At 38.3% G+C, this 19,995-nt stretch overlaps 2 protein-coding genes and 1 long non-coding RNA gene across 4 annotated transcripts in view; 2 read left to right on the top strand and 1 right to left on the bottom strand.

Moving 5' to 3' along the window:
• Positions 1 to 1,442: 1,442 nt before the first annotated feature.
• Positions 1,443 to 14,337, top strand: cdhr2 (cadherin related family member 2). 2 transcript variants are annotated; one of them, XM_088430898.1, is made up of 31 exons: positions 1,443 to 1,570; positions 2,951 to 3,007; positions 3,098 to 3,157; positions 3,233 to 3,372; positions 3,474 to 3,524; positions 3,601 to 3,690; positions 3,767 to 3,856; positions 3,956 to 4,078; positions 5,447 to 5,593; positions 5,705 to 5,777; positions 5,858 to 5,967; positions 6,074 to 6,295; positions 6,373 to 6,522; positions 7,328 to 7,492; positions 7,576 to 7,637; positions 7,734 to 7,977; positions 8,990 to 9,229; positions 9,306 to 9,375; positions 9,457 to 10,041; positions 10,484 to 10,555; positions 10,901 to 10,950; positions 11,022 to 11,173; positions 11,258 to 11,354; positions 11,454 to 11,542; positions 11,666 to 11,737; positions 11,907 to 12,042; positions 12,421 to 12,542; positions 12,626 to 12,739; positions 12,840 to 12,923; positions 13,116 to 13,176; positions 13,252 to 14,337. In XM_088430898.1, the coding sequence occupies exons 2-31, from the start codon at positions 2,953 to 2,955 to the stop codon at positions 13,402 to 13,404; spliced, it is 3,879 nt and encodes a 1,292-aa protein (XP_088287024.1). In that variant the 5' UTR covers positions 1,443 to 1,570; positions 2,951 to 2,952; the 3' UTR covers positions 13,405 to 14,337. The 2 variants fall into 2 exon arrangements, with proteins under 2 accessions (XP_088287024.1, XP_088287022.1); XM_088430896.1 differs by having other exon boundaries at positions 13,249 to 14,337.
• gprin1 (G protein regulated inducer of neurite outgrowth 1) lies at positions 14,028 to 19,948 on the bottom strand. Its single transcript, XM_088430899.1, has 2 exons — positions 19,621 to 19,948; positions 14,028 to 18,802 (listed from the first exon to the last, which is right to left on the bottom strand). Exon 2 carries the CDS (start codon positions 18,779 to 18,781, stop codon positions 16,991 to 16,993), a length of 1,791 nt encoding a protein of 596 aa, XP_088287025.1. The 5' UTR covers positions 18,782 to 18,802; positions 19,621 to 19,948; the 3' UTR covers positions 14,028 to 16,990.
• LOC148413811 (uncharacterized) overlaps positions 15,147 to 19,995 on the top strand; it is a 28,051-nt gene continuing 23,202 nt past the window's right edge. Inside the window, exons 1-2 of the long non-coding RNA XR_015867565.1 lie at positions 15,147 to 15,323; positions 19,772 to 19,887. This is a non-coding gene — a long non-coding RNA (uncharacterized LOC148413811). The remainder of the gene's footprint in view (positions 15,324 to 19,771; positions 19,888 to 19,995) is intronic.

The following is a 19,995-nucleotide window of genomic DNA, read 5'->3' as shown; positions in this document are numbered from 1 at the left end:
AGCATGGGCATTGAAAAAATCCTAAATTCATTAAATAAAGTTGAGTAGATCAAAAAGACAATCAAACCCTAAAATACGAGGTAAAAATGGCTAAAGAGAAATATCGATGCGTCAAGTAAAGTTGGACACCTAATTTAGCGTCATACAATTGGGTATATTGGCGGATTGCAATTCTCATTTCATTGTACGTGTATTCTCATGTTTGTGTTTGCTTCAGTGCTGCTGTCGTAATTTCATATCAGTGATAAGGTTAGTAGCATGACAGGGAAAGATTTGAGTTTCTCTTTATAGCAAGAGCTACGGCAGTCTTTTATAACTGCCACACCCTTTTAATTTGTATTTGTATTGCACAGGTGTGCCTGTGATGTGTTCAGGACTGAAAGTCGTAAACCAAAGTCTATTGGATAAGATTAAGAGGAAAATACGAAAATGAAGGCCCGTCATCCATAATTCTTGTCTTGTTTCTGTCAACGTAGAAGACAGTGTTTTAATTTGCAAATAACCTTGATAAATGTTTAGTTTGTCATTTTATATTGACCATCATCTGAGGTAACTAAGACATTTTGATATTAATAAAGACGGGTCTAAGCAGAAATGACGAATTAAGACCCATAAACCTCCTACTACCCTCTGTTATTATGTAATCCGTTTAAATTAAGATAAAACTTCTAACATATAATATGACATGTGGTATTTAGGCTCGTCATCATAGAATACTGTAATTTCTTAGAATTTATTATTCAATCGCTTAATTAAGTATTCAGATACAATTTGCTATTAAATTGTATTGGAAAACTATTTATTCCCGAATTACTGTTTATTAACCAATTACTGTTCAACAACAATTAAGCAATGCCACATGAGAGATAAATGTTGTACTTACCAAACCTTCTGAAACCAATTATTGGCAACGTCATAGGTGACACATTTTCACAAAATCACCCTTATGTGTAAATAAAATAAATTTATCGTAAACATGACATGAACCGGCAATTGTGGCAAAACAATACACTGTCATAAAGAGGTGAAGTATTGTTTTGAAACAAAATGGTGGCCTGTGAATGAAGCCAGTGTGTTGCAGTGCAAAGACTGTGTGAAGCTCTTTATTTGGGAGAGCTTTATCAGGAAGAGCTCATTAGGGAGGTCCTCTGACAAGTGATTCACCAGAATGCTTGAATGATGATACATATTGTAATGAGCCCAGTTCCCATTGGGTTTGACCAGTACAGCCCTTTTGTTGGGGGGGGTTCTACATTGGTTGTTGGAGACCCGGTATGGAACCCTGCCATGCAATCCCGCTGACAGGGCCAGTCTCTCACGATTCCCCTCCCACATACGTGTTAGAGAAAACAACCGTGGAAAACCTAATCAGCTGTCTAGTTTTATGTTCCGCGAGATGCTTTTGAGCGTTTTCATTGCCTCCGCACCCATGGAGGAGGACTGCCAAAACGTCATTGGCTCTTGCTGGTGTTAATCATTTATATTTATCGAGAGTGTTATCACCAGAAGGAACAAGAGCCAAAGGTCTGCTCATAATATTGGAGGAAGATCGCCTTCTGCGTGTCGCCAGGTAAGTCTGATTACACCAACTTACAATTAAATATGATTTAATGCTTAATGTTCTAGTATCTATGTACTTACATTTGATATGGTCAAAAATATTCTTTAACACAGATGATCAAATCTTCTTCACCATCAAAAATTAGTTTTCACTTATTGTATATGGTGATATAGTATAATATGCCCAACTTATTGAAAGATGAATTTAAATGATTTTACCCATGAAAGTCAAAAAATACTTTTGTAGCAAACGTTTTGAAATTTTAAGAACAGATTTAAGTTTAGCAGTCAACATGGACTATGCTAGTCTCAGGTATTCTATTGCACCAAGCCGACATGGACGCCATAGCCTTAACAAATTGATTTAATTTGCATTGCAACATGCTTTTTTTTCTCCATTATAAAATCCTATAAGTGACATAGGGCACTTTTTCTTGAAAATAAGGTTGTTTTTAAAAAAAAATCTTCAATATTATTATGTATGTATGTATAAACAGAAAACAATTCACGCTCACATTCACACCGTCGCTGAGCACATGCTGCTTGTGCTTGCACTGAGGTCAGCTGACTGCTCTTACAGCTTTAGTGACATTTTTTTATATAGACTTATATAATTATACAATGCAGTACAGCAATGGTTCTTAAATTGCAGGTACATGTACCTCTAGGGCTATGTGAAGGTCGGTCAATCGGAATTCCCTCCTCGTGAGTGAACGCCGGGCAAGTGTTGATCCTTGACTGTCTAGTTTAGCTTATTTTCTTTTTTGTCTCCTCAGAAAAAAATATTTCATTCATTTGATTGTTTCTGTAGCTTTTGCCATGACTTATGTAATTGCGTGTAGATGTTCAAATCAGCCCTCATCCTTGCAACAAATAAGGGAAAAGAGGATGTGACATGTGCCGTACAGCAGTCAACATATTTGTAGTATTTTGTGTGGCGGGGTTCCTGCCACCTTCCTTGAAATTTCTTAGTTCCAGTAAAATCGAAACAGACCCCATAAATCCATGACAAAATTAAAATTCAACTCGTAAATCCTTGTTTCATCCAAAGAGAAAACGTTCATTAGTGTAGATACAATGTATTAATTTCCGTGAAAGGAACTGCACATTTTTCTTTTCAAATTAATTGCAAATTTATTGGAACATGAAGCATTCGTTAAATTCCGTTATTGTGAACCCTTTGTAAAACAGGCCTTTTTTGTCTAGCTTTATACAAATGCACATTGTTGTTAGTGATGCATGTTTTGGGCAGACAAGCCAGAAATAAAATGGCAGACGTCATACCATCTTTCTTTTATAAGGTTTTTAAAAGTCTAATACCTGTCCTCTGATTGATGTACTGTATCAGTCGTTATAAAGGAGAATGTATATCTTATTTGTTTGTTTGCAGCCATGGAGTGGATCCTTGGAGGAGTCATGCTTTTTTGTTTCAGCAGCCTGATCAATGGTGTGTATTGGTGCATTAATTTAAGACTGTACAGTATTGTTTACGTCACTAAAAATTCTGTTTTTTTTTGCTTTTTTTGTTTTTTTTTAGCAAATAGCCAGCCTACAATTCACACTTCATTCGTTAGAGTGTGTGAAGATACTCCCACTGGTAAGTTTTCCTACAGTTAGTTAGTTAGGACACTTTTGCCACACTGTTGCTCTAATAACCACAACATCTCCACAGATGCCCTTGCCTTCAAAATAAATGCAACAGATAATGATAATGACCCTCTGACATATTCACTCTATGGGGAAAATATTATGTACTTCAGTGTGGATAGTAAAACCGGAGATGTGACTGTTTCCAGGAAACTTGACAGAGAGGTACACATTTTATTTTATTTATTTTTTTTACATGATCATAGTTAGAATTCAATGGAATCAGTTTTACAAATTTAATTCATTTTCTTTATTTCTTTTTACAGACTGCTGATTCGTTGACATTGGGGATTTCTGTTTCAGATGGTGCCAAATTTGTGAGTTAATCTGAACAATTTTTTTTTTTTTAAATCAGTCCGACATCACAATGACTTGTATTGGCCACTGTTTCAGGACCAGAAAGACATAGACATACTTTTAATGGAAGCCAATGACAATAGACCCATATTTCAAGGGTCCAATTTTGATTTCCCAGTGAAAGAGGTAAGTCAGACATGCTTTGACTGAATTTATATAGAACAACACAATATAAATTTTTCCCTTCTATCTTCTCTCATAGAATACTAAAACAGGTACGACTCTGTTTAAAGTGACGGCCACTGACGAGGACTTTTTCCAAGGTGGTCAGGTTAAATACAGCATTGATGATGTGGGTATCATCCTTCATTTACAATATTTTTACAAAAATATTAATATTTCAGTTTTCCTGAAACCTCCAGTGATTCCCAATGTACTTTTTATTTTCTAGGTTACCCCGAATAATGGATTTAGCCTCTTCAGTATTGCACGCCCAACCGGGGATGTCATATTGACCGGGGCACTGAATTACACTGGACTGAGTTCTTATTATCGCCTGAAGATAAACGCAACTGTGAGTATTTATTTTATTGGTTGGATTGCCTTTGCAAAAGGTGGTGAGGGATTTATATTGAGGCTTTGTGCCATGTTTACAGTTGAGGACCCAAAGTGTTACAAGCTTCGTAGAAAATAGTTGTTGAAAAACGCAATTAATCGTGATTAATTACAGATTTTTTTTGTGATTAAAACATTGAAAATAGTAATCACTTGACAGCACTAATATGTGTATTATACATATACAGTATATTATTATTATTATTATTGTTATATACAATTAAAAGCTGGTATAGTAAAAAAATAATGTTGGTTGCGTAGTTATAGGAGTGAACACAAACGACGCTATTCCCTGCCAATCAAAATGTCTCCTCCCATTCCCTTTAAATGTGGCACATTCATATTTTGCATGTTTGTGTGGAAAAGGTTGTAGTGTTCCACGCGTGACCCGAGCATTGTCACTTCTCTTGGTCAGTGTGGCAACAGACAACGTAAACGGGTACCGTATTTCTCCAGGTAAAAGTCAACCTTGCTTATAAGTAAACGCGATTATAAGCCTATCCCCGATTTAAGTGGTTACATAGATCTTGGCTGTTCAATTTGCTCATCATCTTACTTGGGATATTACTCCAAACTTTCTTTACTCAAGTGACGATTGTTGTGAGATATGAGCGTGGAACATTGCCCTTCGCTGTTTCTTCCCACACCTGCCGACATTCATGCAGGCATGTTCAAGCATACGTCAAAGGAGACAAGTCGATTTGTCTTTTCCTTTTCATAATGCGCCCAGAAAATTATCCATGCAGCCTCGTTGTTGGCAACATGGAGGCAATTGGGCGACGCTTGTTGAAAGTGCATTTTTGCTATGTTCTCTGTAAATGCTTGAAAATGATGATTTTCAAACATAGATATATGGCAAAAATTGGTCTGTTTTGAGTTTTGCAGTTATAAGTCGATTAGCTGATCATTGCTAGCGACTTAAATATGTTCACATGACTCAGGTGCCGAGGCCTACCCTCAACTGAGTATACTGAGTGTGTAACTACGGTAGTCTAAAACAAATATCAGGACGAAATGGGACATTACCATGTGCATTGACTATTTTTCCAAGCATGGAATTCCTCCTGTTTACATTTGGTGTTTATCTTCTACATATTGTATACTAATTTGATTTGTAATACACTTATCCCTTTAACACATTTTTACAATTTTTTAGCATGTGCTTTTGGGCAACATGGACCAATTCATTTGAATGACATGGTTTTTAATTAAGAATGAATCATTTTAACTTTACTTGCCTATGGATATGTGCATTGCTTGAAAAAGTAGATAAAAAGTTGGTCAAAAATTGCATCAGAATTTTAACTTTTTCCATTTCCAATTACAGGATGGCGGTGGCAAATGTTTTTATAATGAGATTAATTATCACTCAAGCATTGCTTATTACTTTGTTACGGTTTTGGATGTCCCAGATCTCAACCCCAAATTCATAGGCCTTCCATACACTGGGAGTGTTGATGAAAATTCTGTGTTGGTAAGTTCCTGCACATTTGGCACATGCATTTTGGAAATGAGCCATGCTTTCTGAATTTACGGTCAAAGACATTTTGAACTCTAATCTGAAAATGTATTTTAACTTTAATAGGGCCTTTCCGTTTTTATGGTGATAGCCATAGACCAAGACACAATCAATGACAAGATCATCTACAGCATTGAAGGTGAAGTTTAAAAAAAAATTATGGTCAATTTTCAATAACGAAGAGAGAATTAAATGAATCTTCTCGCAAATGTTTGGCAGATTCCACTGCAGACGGCCTCTTTGAAATCTCGAGCGACGGTGGCATTATTTCTGTGTCGTCGGCAATTGACAGAGAAACAATTGGTGATTTTGTTACCATGACTATCAAGGTATGTGATGTTGAAAGTTATTAATAACGTATCAATAAAATTTGCCAGTCCTCTAGCTATCGTTATTAATTCATCGATCATAAATCCGCATGCTTTGTGATTTTAGGCTACTGAGTCCCAGCTAGACATCCACGGGGTGTACGCCAGCACCACAGCTTCAATACAGATCAACATCAATGACGTCAATGACAACAAACCAGAGTTTTACATGTGTGAAGGCTCAGGAGAGCTGAAAACATGTGAGAGAGAAAGTCAGTTTGAAGTGGATGTGGATGAGCACTCAATGGGGACTATACCCATTAATATGATGGTCAAGGATGCAGACAAGGTATCAACTTCTCACAGGATCCGTCACTCAGAATTCTCCTGATGGTCAAATAAACCCTCATTTTTGTCATTTCCTAGGTTAAAAGCTTCCAATTAACCCTGAACGGAGCTAACAAGGACGTGTTCTCTGTTGAGCCACAATTTTCTACGATCGACAGCGTCGTTCAACTTGTGGTCAAAGAGCCACAAAAACTGGATTATGAAGAAACACACCAAATGGTTGTAGAGGTAAGATAAGTAGAAAAAAAACCCCCACAATAACAGGGATAAGGAGATGATGTTGGAGCATTTTCCTGGACATTTAATTGTTATGACCTTCAAGTGATGCACGTCAATCATTGCACATCATCACATTTCAATCTGTGGTCTTAAATATTTTGATGGAATGATTTGGTAAACGTAAAAGATAAGGTAAAAGATAAATGCAATCTACTGTAAACAGAATAATGTTTTATAACATGGATTTTTCAGACATCTTTTTTCCTTTAATAACTGCTCTGCACACCTTGGTATTTCCTTTGTTAGCTCATTGATGCTTTATGACCTGAAACACTGAAACTATTAAAGGAATACTAAAGTTATTTACACATTTTCAACAGTTATGAGTGAATATTAAAAAAAAAAAAAAAAAAAACTTGCTGGATTTTGAAAGGGAATTAATTATTTAATTAACAGTTGTATATGGCTGAAGAAGTTATGTAACCTTTAAATCTCACACTTGGTAGGTGGGCAGACACTTTATAAACACAACCATGTTTATACAAATATGAAATGGTAAATTTGCCATGCTATTCTCTTCTCAACTAGTACTGACACTATTTGTGCTTTCATCCAGTAGCAGTGGGGTACAATTCATTCATTCATTTAAGTTATGCATCATCGATGAACACCAAACAATAGAAACGTTCATGCACTGAAACTTCCTCAACAATGGATTTTGGACACTCCACTTAAACAATTGTGTATCCTTTTTCTTTGTTACCTATGTACGATATTTGGAGTGAAATAAGATATTGATTGTGTCATGCTACAGGTGATTGCCAGCGATCCAGATGAGGTCAGCTTTGTCTCCACTGCCACAGTGACTATTATGATAAAAGACATCAATGACAACAGTCCCAAGTTCCCACAGGATTCTTACTTGAACTTGAAGGTGCCTGAGCACTCTGATGTTGGTACCATAGTGGATATCATCACTGTAAGTCCCCTGATCTGTTGTTTGGTAAGAATCTTCATGTACTGGTAAAATAAGTATATAAATAAATAAAAATCTATTTGCAGGCAGATGATGTAGACACAATGGACAAAGACAACATCACCTACACGCTTCTCCCAGAAAGCATGTAAGCCTCAGTCAGCTTCTCATTTCACTTACTTAAATATAGAGAAAACGTCTCTTACAAAGGGACTAATCAAACCAAATTCTGTCTTTGTTTCAGACTGACTTATTTTGACGTGGAGCCAAAGACGGGTGCGATTTACGTAAAAAACAAGACGCTGTTGGATCGTGAAGTCAGACCTTTGCTCTCTGCAACTCTTCAGGCTAAAGACTCAGATGGCAAGCCTGCCACTGCATTACTTCAGGTCACGGTGACCGACATCAACGACCAGCCTCCTGTCATCAACAAAGAATATTATCAGGCATTTGTAAGAGAGGGTTCACAGCTAGAACTGCAAGTGGAGGTACGTGACAATCATTTATTTATTTATTCATTTTTTGATAGACCTAGTGTTTTATTGAAATGAAATCCCGTGTACATTCATGTATTTATCATGAGCATGTGTTTTCTGCATTCATGTTTTCAAACATGTTTTGAGGGGGCAGGTTTGGATGGTGAAAAACAAAAGTCTTGCTTCCTAGAATTTGTTATTCTTTATTTTTCTAGGGCACAAAAGGGCAGTTGCTATGACACCAATATTAAAAAAAATAATAATTTTTTAGCCTAAAACAGTAAGTTTCAACAGCTTTCAACGACAAAAATCTTTTAAAAATAATCTTCTATGCAGCATCATTAATCTAAACCACTGGTGTACCCTTTGCAAAAAATTGATGTAAATTGTGAAAAAAGTACTTCTTAATCAGCACAAACCATTTTGGATGAAAAAAAAGTCTTAAAGCACAGTGCTGTGTCTTATTTATTAAACTTTGGAAGTGGCATCTCTTGGTGCACTTTGTTCAGTGACTCTAGAAGATTAATTGCATAACATTACCTGGTTTATTGCTGGCTTATCTACAGGAAAATTGTGTCCCAAATCACGATGTGCATCTGTATGAAACTTAACAAAATAAAGGCATGCAACATTGTTCCAAGTTATTTGTTCTTATATTTTCTTTGCTTGATTGCCAACCTTATTATTTGCTCGATTATGGAATATAGTCTGCTCGGGGAAGTGAACAGAATAAGGATTTCAGTGTGTGGTATTGCTATGCATATGACAATAAAACTCTTGAATCTTGAAAAGAAGTACCGTTCCTGTCACAGCATTAAAAAGCATTAAGTGTAATTTACAGATACCTGCAAAAATGTTGTTAAATTCTCACATACCCTCACATAAGAGCCATTACATACCCCCAGTTGTACCCGTGCCATGAAATTTTGATCTTGAATCTCCTTCTCTCGAGGTTATTTGCTCTAACTAAATTAACCATTCCAGTAGAAATATATTGTTGTTCATTATCCTCTACTTTCAATAGGCGACTGATGCAGACGAGCCCAACACATTAAACAGTCAGATCCTGTTTGCAATACTGCCAAGCATCTACAGTGATTACTTCATCATGGACCCCGATACTGGAGTGTTGAAGAACAGGGTTGAACTGGACCGTGAGGCTTTGGATCCTGAGCTGAAGGGCAAAATTGAGCTCAATGTCACTGCCACAGACAAGGGTAGCCCTCCCCTATTCACCACGGTCAGCGTGATCATCACTGTGGAGGTATGCATGCAGCAGGTAGATTTGGAATGTTATGCTATACTGGAACACTTCATTAATGTCAGCTATTCCTTGTTAGGATGTCAATGACAACGCCCCAGAATTTAAAAACTCCTCATATAAATTCAGTGTCAAAGAAGGGGAAAAAGGTCAGTATTTCCTGTCAAATCACTGTATTTCAGTGTTTCGTAACTGCAAGTTCTAATTGGTGAAGCATTTCCTGCAACTAGGTGCTTATGTGGGCACGGTCCTTGCTGAAGATTTGGATCAAACAACAGACTTTAACCGGATAGCCCTTCGAATCATCTCTGGAAGTTTTGACAGTTTCACCATTCTCACCACTTCTGAAGAGCAAGTTTACATCGGAAACATCACAGTGGATCTGGGCGTTGACCTGGACTATGAGAGCATTCGGCAGAGATACACGCTGCAAGTAGAAGCCACAGATGTGGGTCAGAAAAAAGCAGTGGTGACGGTAGAGGTGGAAGTGTTGGACGTGAACGATGAAAGGCCTCAGTTCTTGCCTTCAGAGCCTGTGAGGGTTAAAGAAAACACAACACTGACTGAAAGGATTGGCAGATTTGAGGCGCGGGATGAAGACGGAAACCACTCGCTGACCTATGAGATGGAGTCTCTCAAATGCAGGTGCAACGGATCTCTGTCACCTTGTGACTGGTTTGTCCTAGAGCCCACAGGAGACGTGCTGGTCAATCGGGAACGCACGCTGGATTATGAACTGTGTGACTGGGCGGTGATGGAGGCTCAGGTGATCGACGAATACACTGAGAAAGGGGAGAATTACAGTCTCGTTGCAGGTTTGCTCACTTAAGGCCTATATATACTCGAAGAAATTTGTTCTTGTTCCAAATGCTGTGAGATTAGAATCTCATTTTTTTCTCTTAGACCTATTTTGATGTGATTGCCTCGTTATTTGAAATAGTGATTGCTAAAATGTACCGCTTCAAGGTATTTATGGGTTTATTGGAGCAATATAATCATACATTTTGATACATGTCTAGTTAGATTTCTAAATTTCTAAATTCTTTTTGATAAACCATCTAAATTTGTCCTCCTAAACGCAGAAACTACACTTAAAGGTGGTAAAGCGGGAATGTCTTTTCATTATATGTGGGAAGCAGCAGCTGTCAAACAATGGAATCAAGAACAAATTCCTCTGTTTTGTTAGATACATATTGGTCTTTGCGCTTAAATATCATTTGTTAACATCACCCTGGAAATTTCTTTGTAATATTTCAGGACAAATGGAGATCACTATTGAAGACATAAACGACAACGCCCCAGAATTCATCAAGTCTGATTCTATCTTTGGTGAGTGATTTTTTTTTTTTTTTTTTCTGTGGTTCGTGTTTTCAAAATGTTTTACATACAGAACCAGTCAAAAGTTTGTAGACACTTTAACACTGTCGTAAAAGGTAAAGAAACTACAGTAAAATTATTAACTTGATAATGCATAGCTGTGAACTGAAAGTCATTCCACATTCCACACAAAGCTTGAGCAAAGCTGTTATCTGGGCATATCGGGCCTGGTTCAAAGAATATCAGTTGTAAAACATATTTTGTTTTGATTAACATTTTATTGTTAACAATAATTCCATCAATATTTCATCATAATAAAAAAAAAACATTGCTCAAAGTTATCCCTTTCTTCTTTAGTTGTGGTATCAGAGACTGCAAGCAAAGGGACATCAGTTGGTAGAGTCACTGTGAGTACAAATGAAAATATACATTGTTCTTGAATGAATTGTAATGTTGTCCAATGCCTTTTTGCTTCCAGGCAACAGACCGAGATACAGAAATTAATGCACAGCTTGAGTTTAAAATAAGCGAAGTGCTATTTGAGGACATCAACAAAAACACAAGTAACACAAGGTCTCTGTTTGAGGCTGTTACCACACAGCAAAAGGACATTTATGTCGGAATAATTCAGTGAGTGTTTAGACATCAGCTTTTCTACATGTACTGGTTAAGTTTGGGCCTTCTCATATAAATATGATGATATGCTGTATCCAGAACCACTGCAGGGCTTGATGTCACTTTGAAGGGAAAATATCTGGTAACAGTGTCTGCAACTGACTCTGGCGGCCTCTCTACCAACACGACGCTGGAGGTGAGTAAATGGATCAAGAATCCTCGACCAGAAAATATGCCTAATTGCGTACATTCACGGAAACGCCAGCATTTCTAAACTTAAATTTCAACTTTACAGATTTCCACAGTTGACAATTCTTATAGAGTTGACCTTAAGTTCAGCAAAACACGAGAGGAGGTCGCACAAAATGAGCCTGCTATCATCAGGTATATTGACATTCTTTATAGTTCACCAACAATCCAAAAGGAGACAGCATAGAATCAGATGTCATCCCTCTCAGTAAACTAATTTCCTTTATGCCCTTTTTTTGTTTGTTTATATCGTTCCAGAACACTTACAGCTGCTACCAACGCTGTTGTTGAGGTTATTACCATCAAGGAGGATACTTCTGAAGAATCCAGGTAAATTGATAATCAAAACAGATTCATGTTCTAAAATTACAGATAGATTGGGACAATGATTAATTTTTGCCCAGTAGGGGATGCAAGTGTTCTTTTAATCAATCATATTGATGTTTAACGTCAACATATTGTTTTGATATTAATCATGGGTTTCATTATTTTGGCACAGAGCTTCCGTCGGTGCAATAATGGTGGCATATTTTCTCTTTTCCAACGGAACTGCGCTCACTAAAACTGAAGTGGAACTGATGATTTCTGTACCTCAGTATGCTCATGATTTAAACCAGTTAGGCCTCATGTACATTGTAAGTATTGGGTTTGTTTTGGAAATGTCTCTTGTTATGTATCTGTATTTTTTCCAAGAGTTTCTTTCAGCAAAGATTCATTGGAAAAAATAGAAAAACTAAACCCCTTTGAATTGCGGGTTCTAGGTTAAAAAAACCAAACAAAAAAAAAACATGTTTTTTTTGTACAGTTAACTCTATTTCGGTGTCTCTTTCCAGTAAGGGTACTCTGTATATGCACTTTATACCACTAGATGGCAGCACACTTCGTAATTCTGAAATTGCACATGGACGTAGACCTATTTATTTATTCATTTAAAAAAATAATGTTGTGATTTACTCTCAAAAACATCGCATTAAATAATAATAATAATAGAATAATGTTGTGCCCTTTCTCAGACTGATTCATCAGTAAAACCTCCAGAGACCAACCCTCTACAATACCTCCCATATGGCATCATGGCAGGTCTCGTAATTGTGCTTGTTGTCCTCATCACTTCACTGGTTTGCACTCGAAGAAAGTAAGTAGTTTGAAAGACTAGGGTCTATTTATTCATTCCTTGGTCTGCAAAATCTGCGCTCATCAATTCTCTTCACACGCCAGCTACCAGAGGAAGCTCAAGGCAGCGAAAGCCATGAACTCTGCAACCACGGTGGCCTCTGACAACCTGAAAAGTGGCCCTGTGGTACCAGGGACCAACATGTACACGATGGAAGGGTTAGAAGACAATACCATCACCCTTAAATCAGCTATTAACAGTGAACTGTAAGAAAATGTACTTTGTTCCTTACGCCATGCCACCATTTTACTCTTTTAGGGCAAATCCAGTTCTCAATCTGAACATCGATGCAGCCATGGTCTTGGATATGGATGGGGAGAGCTCAGATGTTGACAAAGTCAGGTACATTAATGACAAAGTTATTTTGTAACATTGAATTGTTCCATATTTTGACACGATGAAAACGATTAAAAGTGGAATTAACTCAACTGAATGACCAATTCAGGATTAGGATGTCTGTCTGTAAACTGACATCATTTTTCAAAAGACTAACGTTACATGTGCTTTTCACCCTGGCTTTATCTTCAATCCAAGCCTTGACTCCCTGGATTACAGTGATGACATGAACACATCCGAGGATACAAAACCTGTCCTGGTAAATACCACATTTAATGCCATTTCATTATGTGTACGACACTGATCTAATGTTCGAGCTGCTCCTCATCAGCAGAAAATCCAGGAAGAAACAGAACCAGAAGGCAACGGACCTCCCGAGTACATCGAACCTCTGAGCGCAGCTTTGGCCCAGCGGAGTGAGAAAAAAGGTTCCGAAAGTCACAAAGTGGGTGTTAGCAACCCCACATTCAGCACAACAGATCTGTGACTTGATCGTGGACATGCAACACATGTGTGACTGCCTTGCAATCACACAAGCAAATTGACAATCAAACACAACTTTGATGGTTTTGAAGACCTAAAAACTACCACAGGAGATGTTGCTGAGATTCTTGTATAGGATGTAAAGATTTAAATGGTGGACTGACTCTTGTGAGGATTTCTTTTCAGCAAAACTAAAGGGAAAAAAAAACACTGAGTTAACTATGTTCTTCAAACAGTTAATTAAGTTATTTGACTTTGTTCCCTCTGTTTTGGGAAACAGCTGAAATAAGAATTGTATTCATCGTATTTATTGTATCATGTTCTCCATTCATTCATGAACTTCATTCAATCTTGGTTTATTTTCCATCTGGAGCCAACTGTAATTACCCATTCCACTGTAGGAATATGTTTTTAGAGCGTTATGAAAGTAAATGTGCAAGCTCATTTCCAATTGGCTCCCAAGTAACTCCTGATTTGTTTCATATTCAATTTCAATCAATTTTTTTCAACCCACTCTTACTCGTTCCTGTAACTTATAAAAGTATCACATGGTGTTTACAACTTGTGCCATTGAGTTTGCTTCAAAATCTTCTTAGAAAATTAAAAGACGGGAAAGGATCAAACATGTTTTGTGCAGACTGTAATCTTTATTCTGGTCAATATGTTATAAAGCATCAATTTGACAAATGTTTTTCTTTCAAATGAACCGTGTCATCAGTGAGAGCAACAGCCAATGCAGCTGAGGCCACCCTTTGACATAAAAAATGTGTATTGCATTGCCTCTGGATGACAGAAGATTGTATCTCTGACAAAATGTGTAAATATACCTTGTTTGCTGGTGTTTACATTGACTTTTTCTGTCTTCATGCATTACAAAAAGCATGAAAAAAATTGTCACATCGAAATGAATGTGTAACAGTGCAATAAATAAATGAACAAAGAATTCCAATGTAGATGTGACTGTCTGCACAACTATATCACAGACTAACAACTCTGAAACCAAACTACATCAAAGATGAGAATTAAATAGAAGATTGCTTCATTTTCAATTACAACTATATAAGAATAAATAGCAAAAATGGCTGTGTGTACGACCCGCAAATTTGCGGTCATAACTTCTGATCACGATTGTGCATTTGTGCTCTGACTGATGCATCCAAGTTTGATCCACGTTTCCACAAAAAACAACAAGTCAAAAATCGGTGCCATATTTAAAAGCAGAGTACGAGACACTACACCATAGCATGTGCTGACAATATAGACTCCTTTCACTCAAGATTTAGATTTCAGATACAACGACCAAATGAAACCAGCCCTCATTTCATGACATGAAACTCTGTCACCCCTAAACTGACTGTTTCAGCAATATGGTGCAAGTTGCTGAATGGTTTCCTGTTCATGTATGAAGTGCTTTGATCATTTCAAATTTAGGGAGAATAACAGCAACAATGACATTAAAATACAATGGGACTTCTTATGTTGAACGTGAAAAACGTGTGATGTAATTGTAAACATTCCTGCTGTGAAGGCGCAATTCCTTGTATATCTATCTATATGTGGCTAGCTGGCATACCCTCACCCATCCTCGACGTGGCCCTAGAAAAATATTTTTTGACGCTGAACCTTCAAAATATGTAATTCTAGTTTTAACCACAGGGTAGCAGCAATCTGTCACAAGCGCCTCCAAGGCTCTGCCTCAGAGAAGAAGAGCATGCCGTGGTCTCAAGAGCTGTCCCACAGGTACATCAACCATTTTCTACCCTAACACTGAGAGTTTGTTTAAAGTGCATGACGAGTAAGTACATCTGTGCCCTCCAAAAGCATTAACATCTTAAACGCTTGATGGTGTTACAAATGCGTTTGTGGGCTTGATTGGATGAGCACCTCTTGTTAATGGAGCTAGACCAACTATGCTTTCAAAAGGTGAGTTAGCCTACCTATTCATTTGGGCATTCCTTTGAAATTTACAGCACTTAAGATGCTCTTCTGTACATACGTTTGATTTCAAATAAAACAAACATGCACACATTTTGGGGGGTCAAAATGATCTTTTGTCAAATAGAGATCTATCTATCTATCTATCTATCTATCTATCTATCTATCTATCTATCTATCTATCTATCTATCTATCTATCTATCTATCTATCTATTTTTCTATCTTTCTATCTTTCTATCTGCAACAAAATTATACTAACTACACAAACAAATGTTTACTGAGGAGAACTTGCCAACAAATAACACACATCTTATTTTAACTTTGCTGAAAACATACATTCACAGTTCTTCAATACCAACAGTTGAGGATGCACTACGTATACAGTACCTACCATAAGCAACCGTGAAGCACAAGATGTGTTCCAACAGCTGACACAAATGCTTATTGTCCATTGTTATAAGAAGCTGGAGCCTATCCCATCTGACTTGGAATTAGAGTCAGACTACTGGATATTTACTAATAGATGAGCACAAATTTAAGAATTCCAGCATCAATATAAAACTCCCTTTTACACACTCTCTGTCTATTATGTGTGGTAGCATGATGTGAGTTACGCTGGCAGTAGTTATCATTATCATGATAAATTTATGACTGTTCAGAATGCTATGAGGATATTTTAATCTATGAATAGATAAAAATTTAACCATTATTGGTTATCACCTGAGGCCTGAGCATCTGTGATGTTATTTTCAGTTAGGCAGCAAGTGGCAAAATGGCCACCGCCTGAGATATCACAAAAACGGGTAATTTTGTTGCATAATTCATATTCCACAATTGCAATATTAATTGAAATGCTGTCTTTGATTAGTGGGGCTCCATAAACCTCCCTCAATGCTTTGAATCGAACCATGAAATTTATTTATAAAAATAATGGATTACACGCCTGTTCTCAATTTTTCTGTTCACCTTCTTTTTATAGAATATGTAGTTGTTCAAAAAGTACTCAAATTTTGAATAGTGCCTGTTATCTTCTCGGAATTTTCTAATAAACATAGAATGAGTACTTCAATTTTTTTAATAAAACACCAAATTATAGGTAAATAAATTGATTTGGAAAAAAAGCTTTAGTACATGATTTATTCTGCTCACACTACTTTTTCCACCAATAGTCTGCGCTAGTTGAAGTTTTGGAGCAAGTCTTGCCGTTTGAAACATGACACTAATTTTGGCTTGCCCAAAAAAGGGCAGGATATTTTTAAGACTAGCGGAGAATGTGGGTCCCTGAGTAAGACAGAACGTAAGAATTGAGGAGAATGTTGAGAAGTGATAAAGTCATCGTGAATCATGACAGATTTTCATTTAAAAAAAAATCTTTTCATGTTGCTACTTATAAAGAGTGTAAGAGATGTGATGTTCATCCTAGTTTTTTTTTTTTTAAGTGGTGTATATTTTTTCTTTTTGTTTTAACAAGGAAACAACTTAAAAGTGATCCAGCATGATGGAATGGATTGTTTTCAACTTTGGACTTTGCATTTTATCACATGAAAGTCCCATATGACCCTTTGTCCCCAAATCCCCTGGAATAGGCTCCAGCTCACTCAAGACGCTGAACACGGTAGGCGGTCATATTGTAAATAAATAGTTTGATGGCCCGTCACTCTGTGGTGTGCGCTCGAGAGCAACAGTCTGGCTGCTGCATGTTCTCCATCAGAAGCCGAAATGGGTTTCTTCTGTTCCGGCCCACTTTGTCGTCTTGCTCTCTCCTCTTCCCCGCCCGGCACCTCCCCGATCCTCCCTGGGCTGCCTCGTAGGTCAATGGTGTGGCCGAGGGGTTGAGGGGCGGCGGTGGAGGTAACGAGGGCTGCCTCTTCTGCTTCTTCACCTGTTTCTCCAAGTGCTTCTGGATGGCCGAGCCCAACACGGCCACTTCTACCACCGCCCCGTACACCTCCCATGTCATGCCCTTCTCATCCCAGCTCACCTCCTGCACCACCTCCTCACTCTTTTCCTTGCAGTCGTTTTCCTCTTCAGCATTTCCCACTGTATTTTCCTCAGTCACTTCTTCAACTTTACTTTGTCTTTCCGCCTTTGCCTTCTGAACATCTTCCTCTTCCTCATTTGTCTTCAAAGTGCTGGATTCTTTCCCGGTTTCTGGAAAAGTCGTAATGGTGGGCGTCCTCGGCGTCATAGGTGCCGTAGCAACTGAGCGATACTCCACTTGCGGACACACTTGTATCTCAGCGTCTGTCATCTGCGCCACCGATGTTACACAATGACTTGGAAATAGGAAGGCGTGGTCTCCCTCAGGGGGGGTCATCGGGCTAGTGGCCACTGACTGACACTGCACTACTTCCAAACTCACCTGTGTGCGAATGTTGTGGCAGCCGTCAGGAGCAGGAGATTCTGGGACAGTCGGCTTGGATGCTCCTTTTTTCTCGTGTATAACTTGTTTGATATCTGCTTCGTGAGGTGCTTGAATGGTGCAAGGTGATGTCTCGCCTGTTTGCGTTTTTCTTTGATTTGCGTTCGATTCCTGATCAGTATCAGCACCTTCTGTTGACACATTTTCCTCCCTCTTCAAATTCTTGTTGAAATTTTCTTCATTTTCTGTCTCGATTGTCTCTAATGTATTACATGATGATGCCTCCTGCTCTCTTTCTTCCATCTTGTCGTTATCGTAGTGTGTCACTAAGATGGTAATGTCTTGGTCCATACTTCCCATTCGTTGTTGCTTACACTGGTGATCGCTATCTACCGCTTGTGACTCTGGGGCGGGAGAACAAGCGCCGCTTTCTGAGTTGACAATTGTGTCAGACTCCGCTTCTGCTGGGCTTTTTGTAATCGTTTGCACCCCACCCAAATCTCTGCCAGCGAGCGCCGGGAAAGCTGTGGTCGAGGGTGTCTTTGGAGTCATGGGAGATGTTGCCACTGAGCAAAACTCCACTTGCCCACCCACTTGCATTCCTGCATCAGCTCCAGACCTCCCAAATGAACTCGGGAAGATGAAAGAATGACCGCCCTCAGGTGGGGTCATGGGGCTCGTGGCGGCTGAGTGACATTGGACCACCTCCAGGCTGACCTGCGTGCGCATATGGTGCTGGCCAAAAGGAGCAGGGGAATTTGGGTCAGATGAGTCCGCAGTTGATGGCAAAGAAAATTGCTGTTTCAAATGACAACCTTCAGTCTGCTCACTGTCTTTCAAATGTGATTGCATATGCATACTATTATCACAAACCTTCCCTGATTGTGCTTCCTCTATTTTCTCCACAAAACTTTCAGCATCAACGGCAGTGCTGACATTATGGAGCAATTCTATCTGACCGCCCCCTCGCTCTGTTGATTCTTGATTAATGCTCGTGAGCGGTTCTTCAAGCATGGAGTCTCTCTCTGAATGCTCGGCGTTCTCTTTATCAAAACCTCTTGTTTCATCTTTAAGACTTCCCATTTTGCTCTGTGGAAGATGTTCCTGCAGGGAAAACACAGTGCTGATCAACATGGTTTTCAAAACCACCACGTTATGCAATCAGACAAACATCTGATCTATAATGTTTCCTTGCAATTTTTAATCATGCAAAATTTGTTAAAGAAGACATTTTGTCATGCATTTAGGTACACTGCTTTGTTTGTGTGATTTTACCATGATAGTCTGTTTCATTTGATATGATATGATCATATTTATATTTGATATTCTTAAATAAGGGTAGATAAAGGCACTTAAGGGGTAACATGACATTTTAACAAAGTTTTTGCTTGTATCAAGAACGCTGATGTGAAGCTTTTTAACCTGTGACAGCAGTGTTTTTTCTTTTCAAACTAAGAAAGCATAAATTGGAACATCAATCTGCCAGTTGCTAAATTGTGGTAGTGACTGCTTTGCAAAATGTTGTATGCCTTTTATTTTGTCAAGTTTATATGGCTGCACATTGTCATAGTAACACAATTTTCCAGCAAATTAATTTGAAACAAAACAGATGATGTTAGGTGATTCTTCTGGAGTTGCTGAGTAAAATACACCTGAAGGTAGTTCTTATGATTAAGAAGTAAGAAACAGGTGGCACTAGGTGGTACGTGGCTGAAAAAAATATTCCACAGGGGTTTCATCTTTGAAAAAAGGTTGAGAACCACTAGTTTCAACCATAAACAACTTGTTAAATGGTTGGCATGAATAAATTCAACCAAGGGTTTACACAAGCGTAACTTGGAGCAAATCAGAATACAAAGAAAAAAAAACAAACACACTGAAAAAGAAACATAACACGATAAAACAAAAAGCAGGAGACCTACCTTAGCAGTCAATTAAGACTAATGCAGCCGCCGCAAGATAATCTGTCACATTCAGGTCAACCATTGTCCAAACTTCATATTGATGAACCCTTTTTTTTTTGCTGTGCTTGGTCTTCCTGGTCTTGACTTGTCCTGACCGCTGTTGCTACAGGTTTGTCTGTAGAAGAATCTGTCTGAGGCAATCGTCGCTCTTGAACTGTGGCTGCTGTGCCTGTTGAAAAGCTTCACATTTCCAGTTTCCCTGGAAACCACACTTGGGTTCTTGTGGTGAGTGGGGGAAAAAAATCTATGTTCGGCTCTCATCTACTCGTCAATTCATAGTAATTAGGGTCTCATTCAGAGGCTGGGGGTCTTCAACAATGCGATGTGCAACAA

The sequence above is a fragment of the Hippichthys cyanospilos genome, chromosome 13, assembly GCF_059441005.1.
Source record: "Hippichthys cyanospilos isolate Australia breed blue-spotted pipefish chromosome 13, RoL_Hcya_1.0, whole genome shotgun sequence".
Lineage (NCBI taxonomy): Eukaryota > Metazoa > Chordata > Actinopteri > Syngnathiformes > Syngnathidae > Hippichthys > Hippichthys cyanospilos.
The sequence above is the reverse complement of the archived record's forward strand: the minus strand, read 5'-3'. Positions and strand labels throughout refer to the sequence as shown.

Coding starts and splice junctions, on each gene's coding strand:
- cdhr2 (XM_088430896.1), top strand. CDS start 2,953: ATGGAGTGGATCCTTGGAGGAGTCATGCTTTTTTGTTTCAGCAGCCTG. Junction 4,079..5,446: donor GCCTGAAGATAAACGCAACT/GTGAGTATTTAT, acceptor TTCCAATTACAG/GATGGCGGTGGCAAATGTTT. Junction 13,177..13,248: donor AGGATACAAAACCTGTCCTG/GTAAATACCACA, acceptor GCTCCTCATCAG/CAGAAAATCCAGGAAGAAAC.
- gprin1 (XM_088430899.1), bottom strand. CDS start 18,781: ATGGGAAGTCTTAAAGATGAAACAAGAGGTTTTGATAAAGAGAACGCC.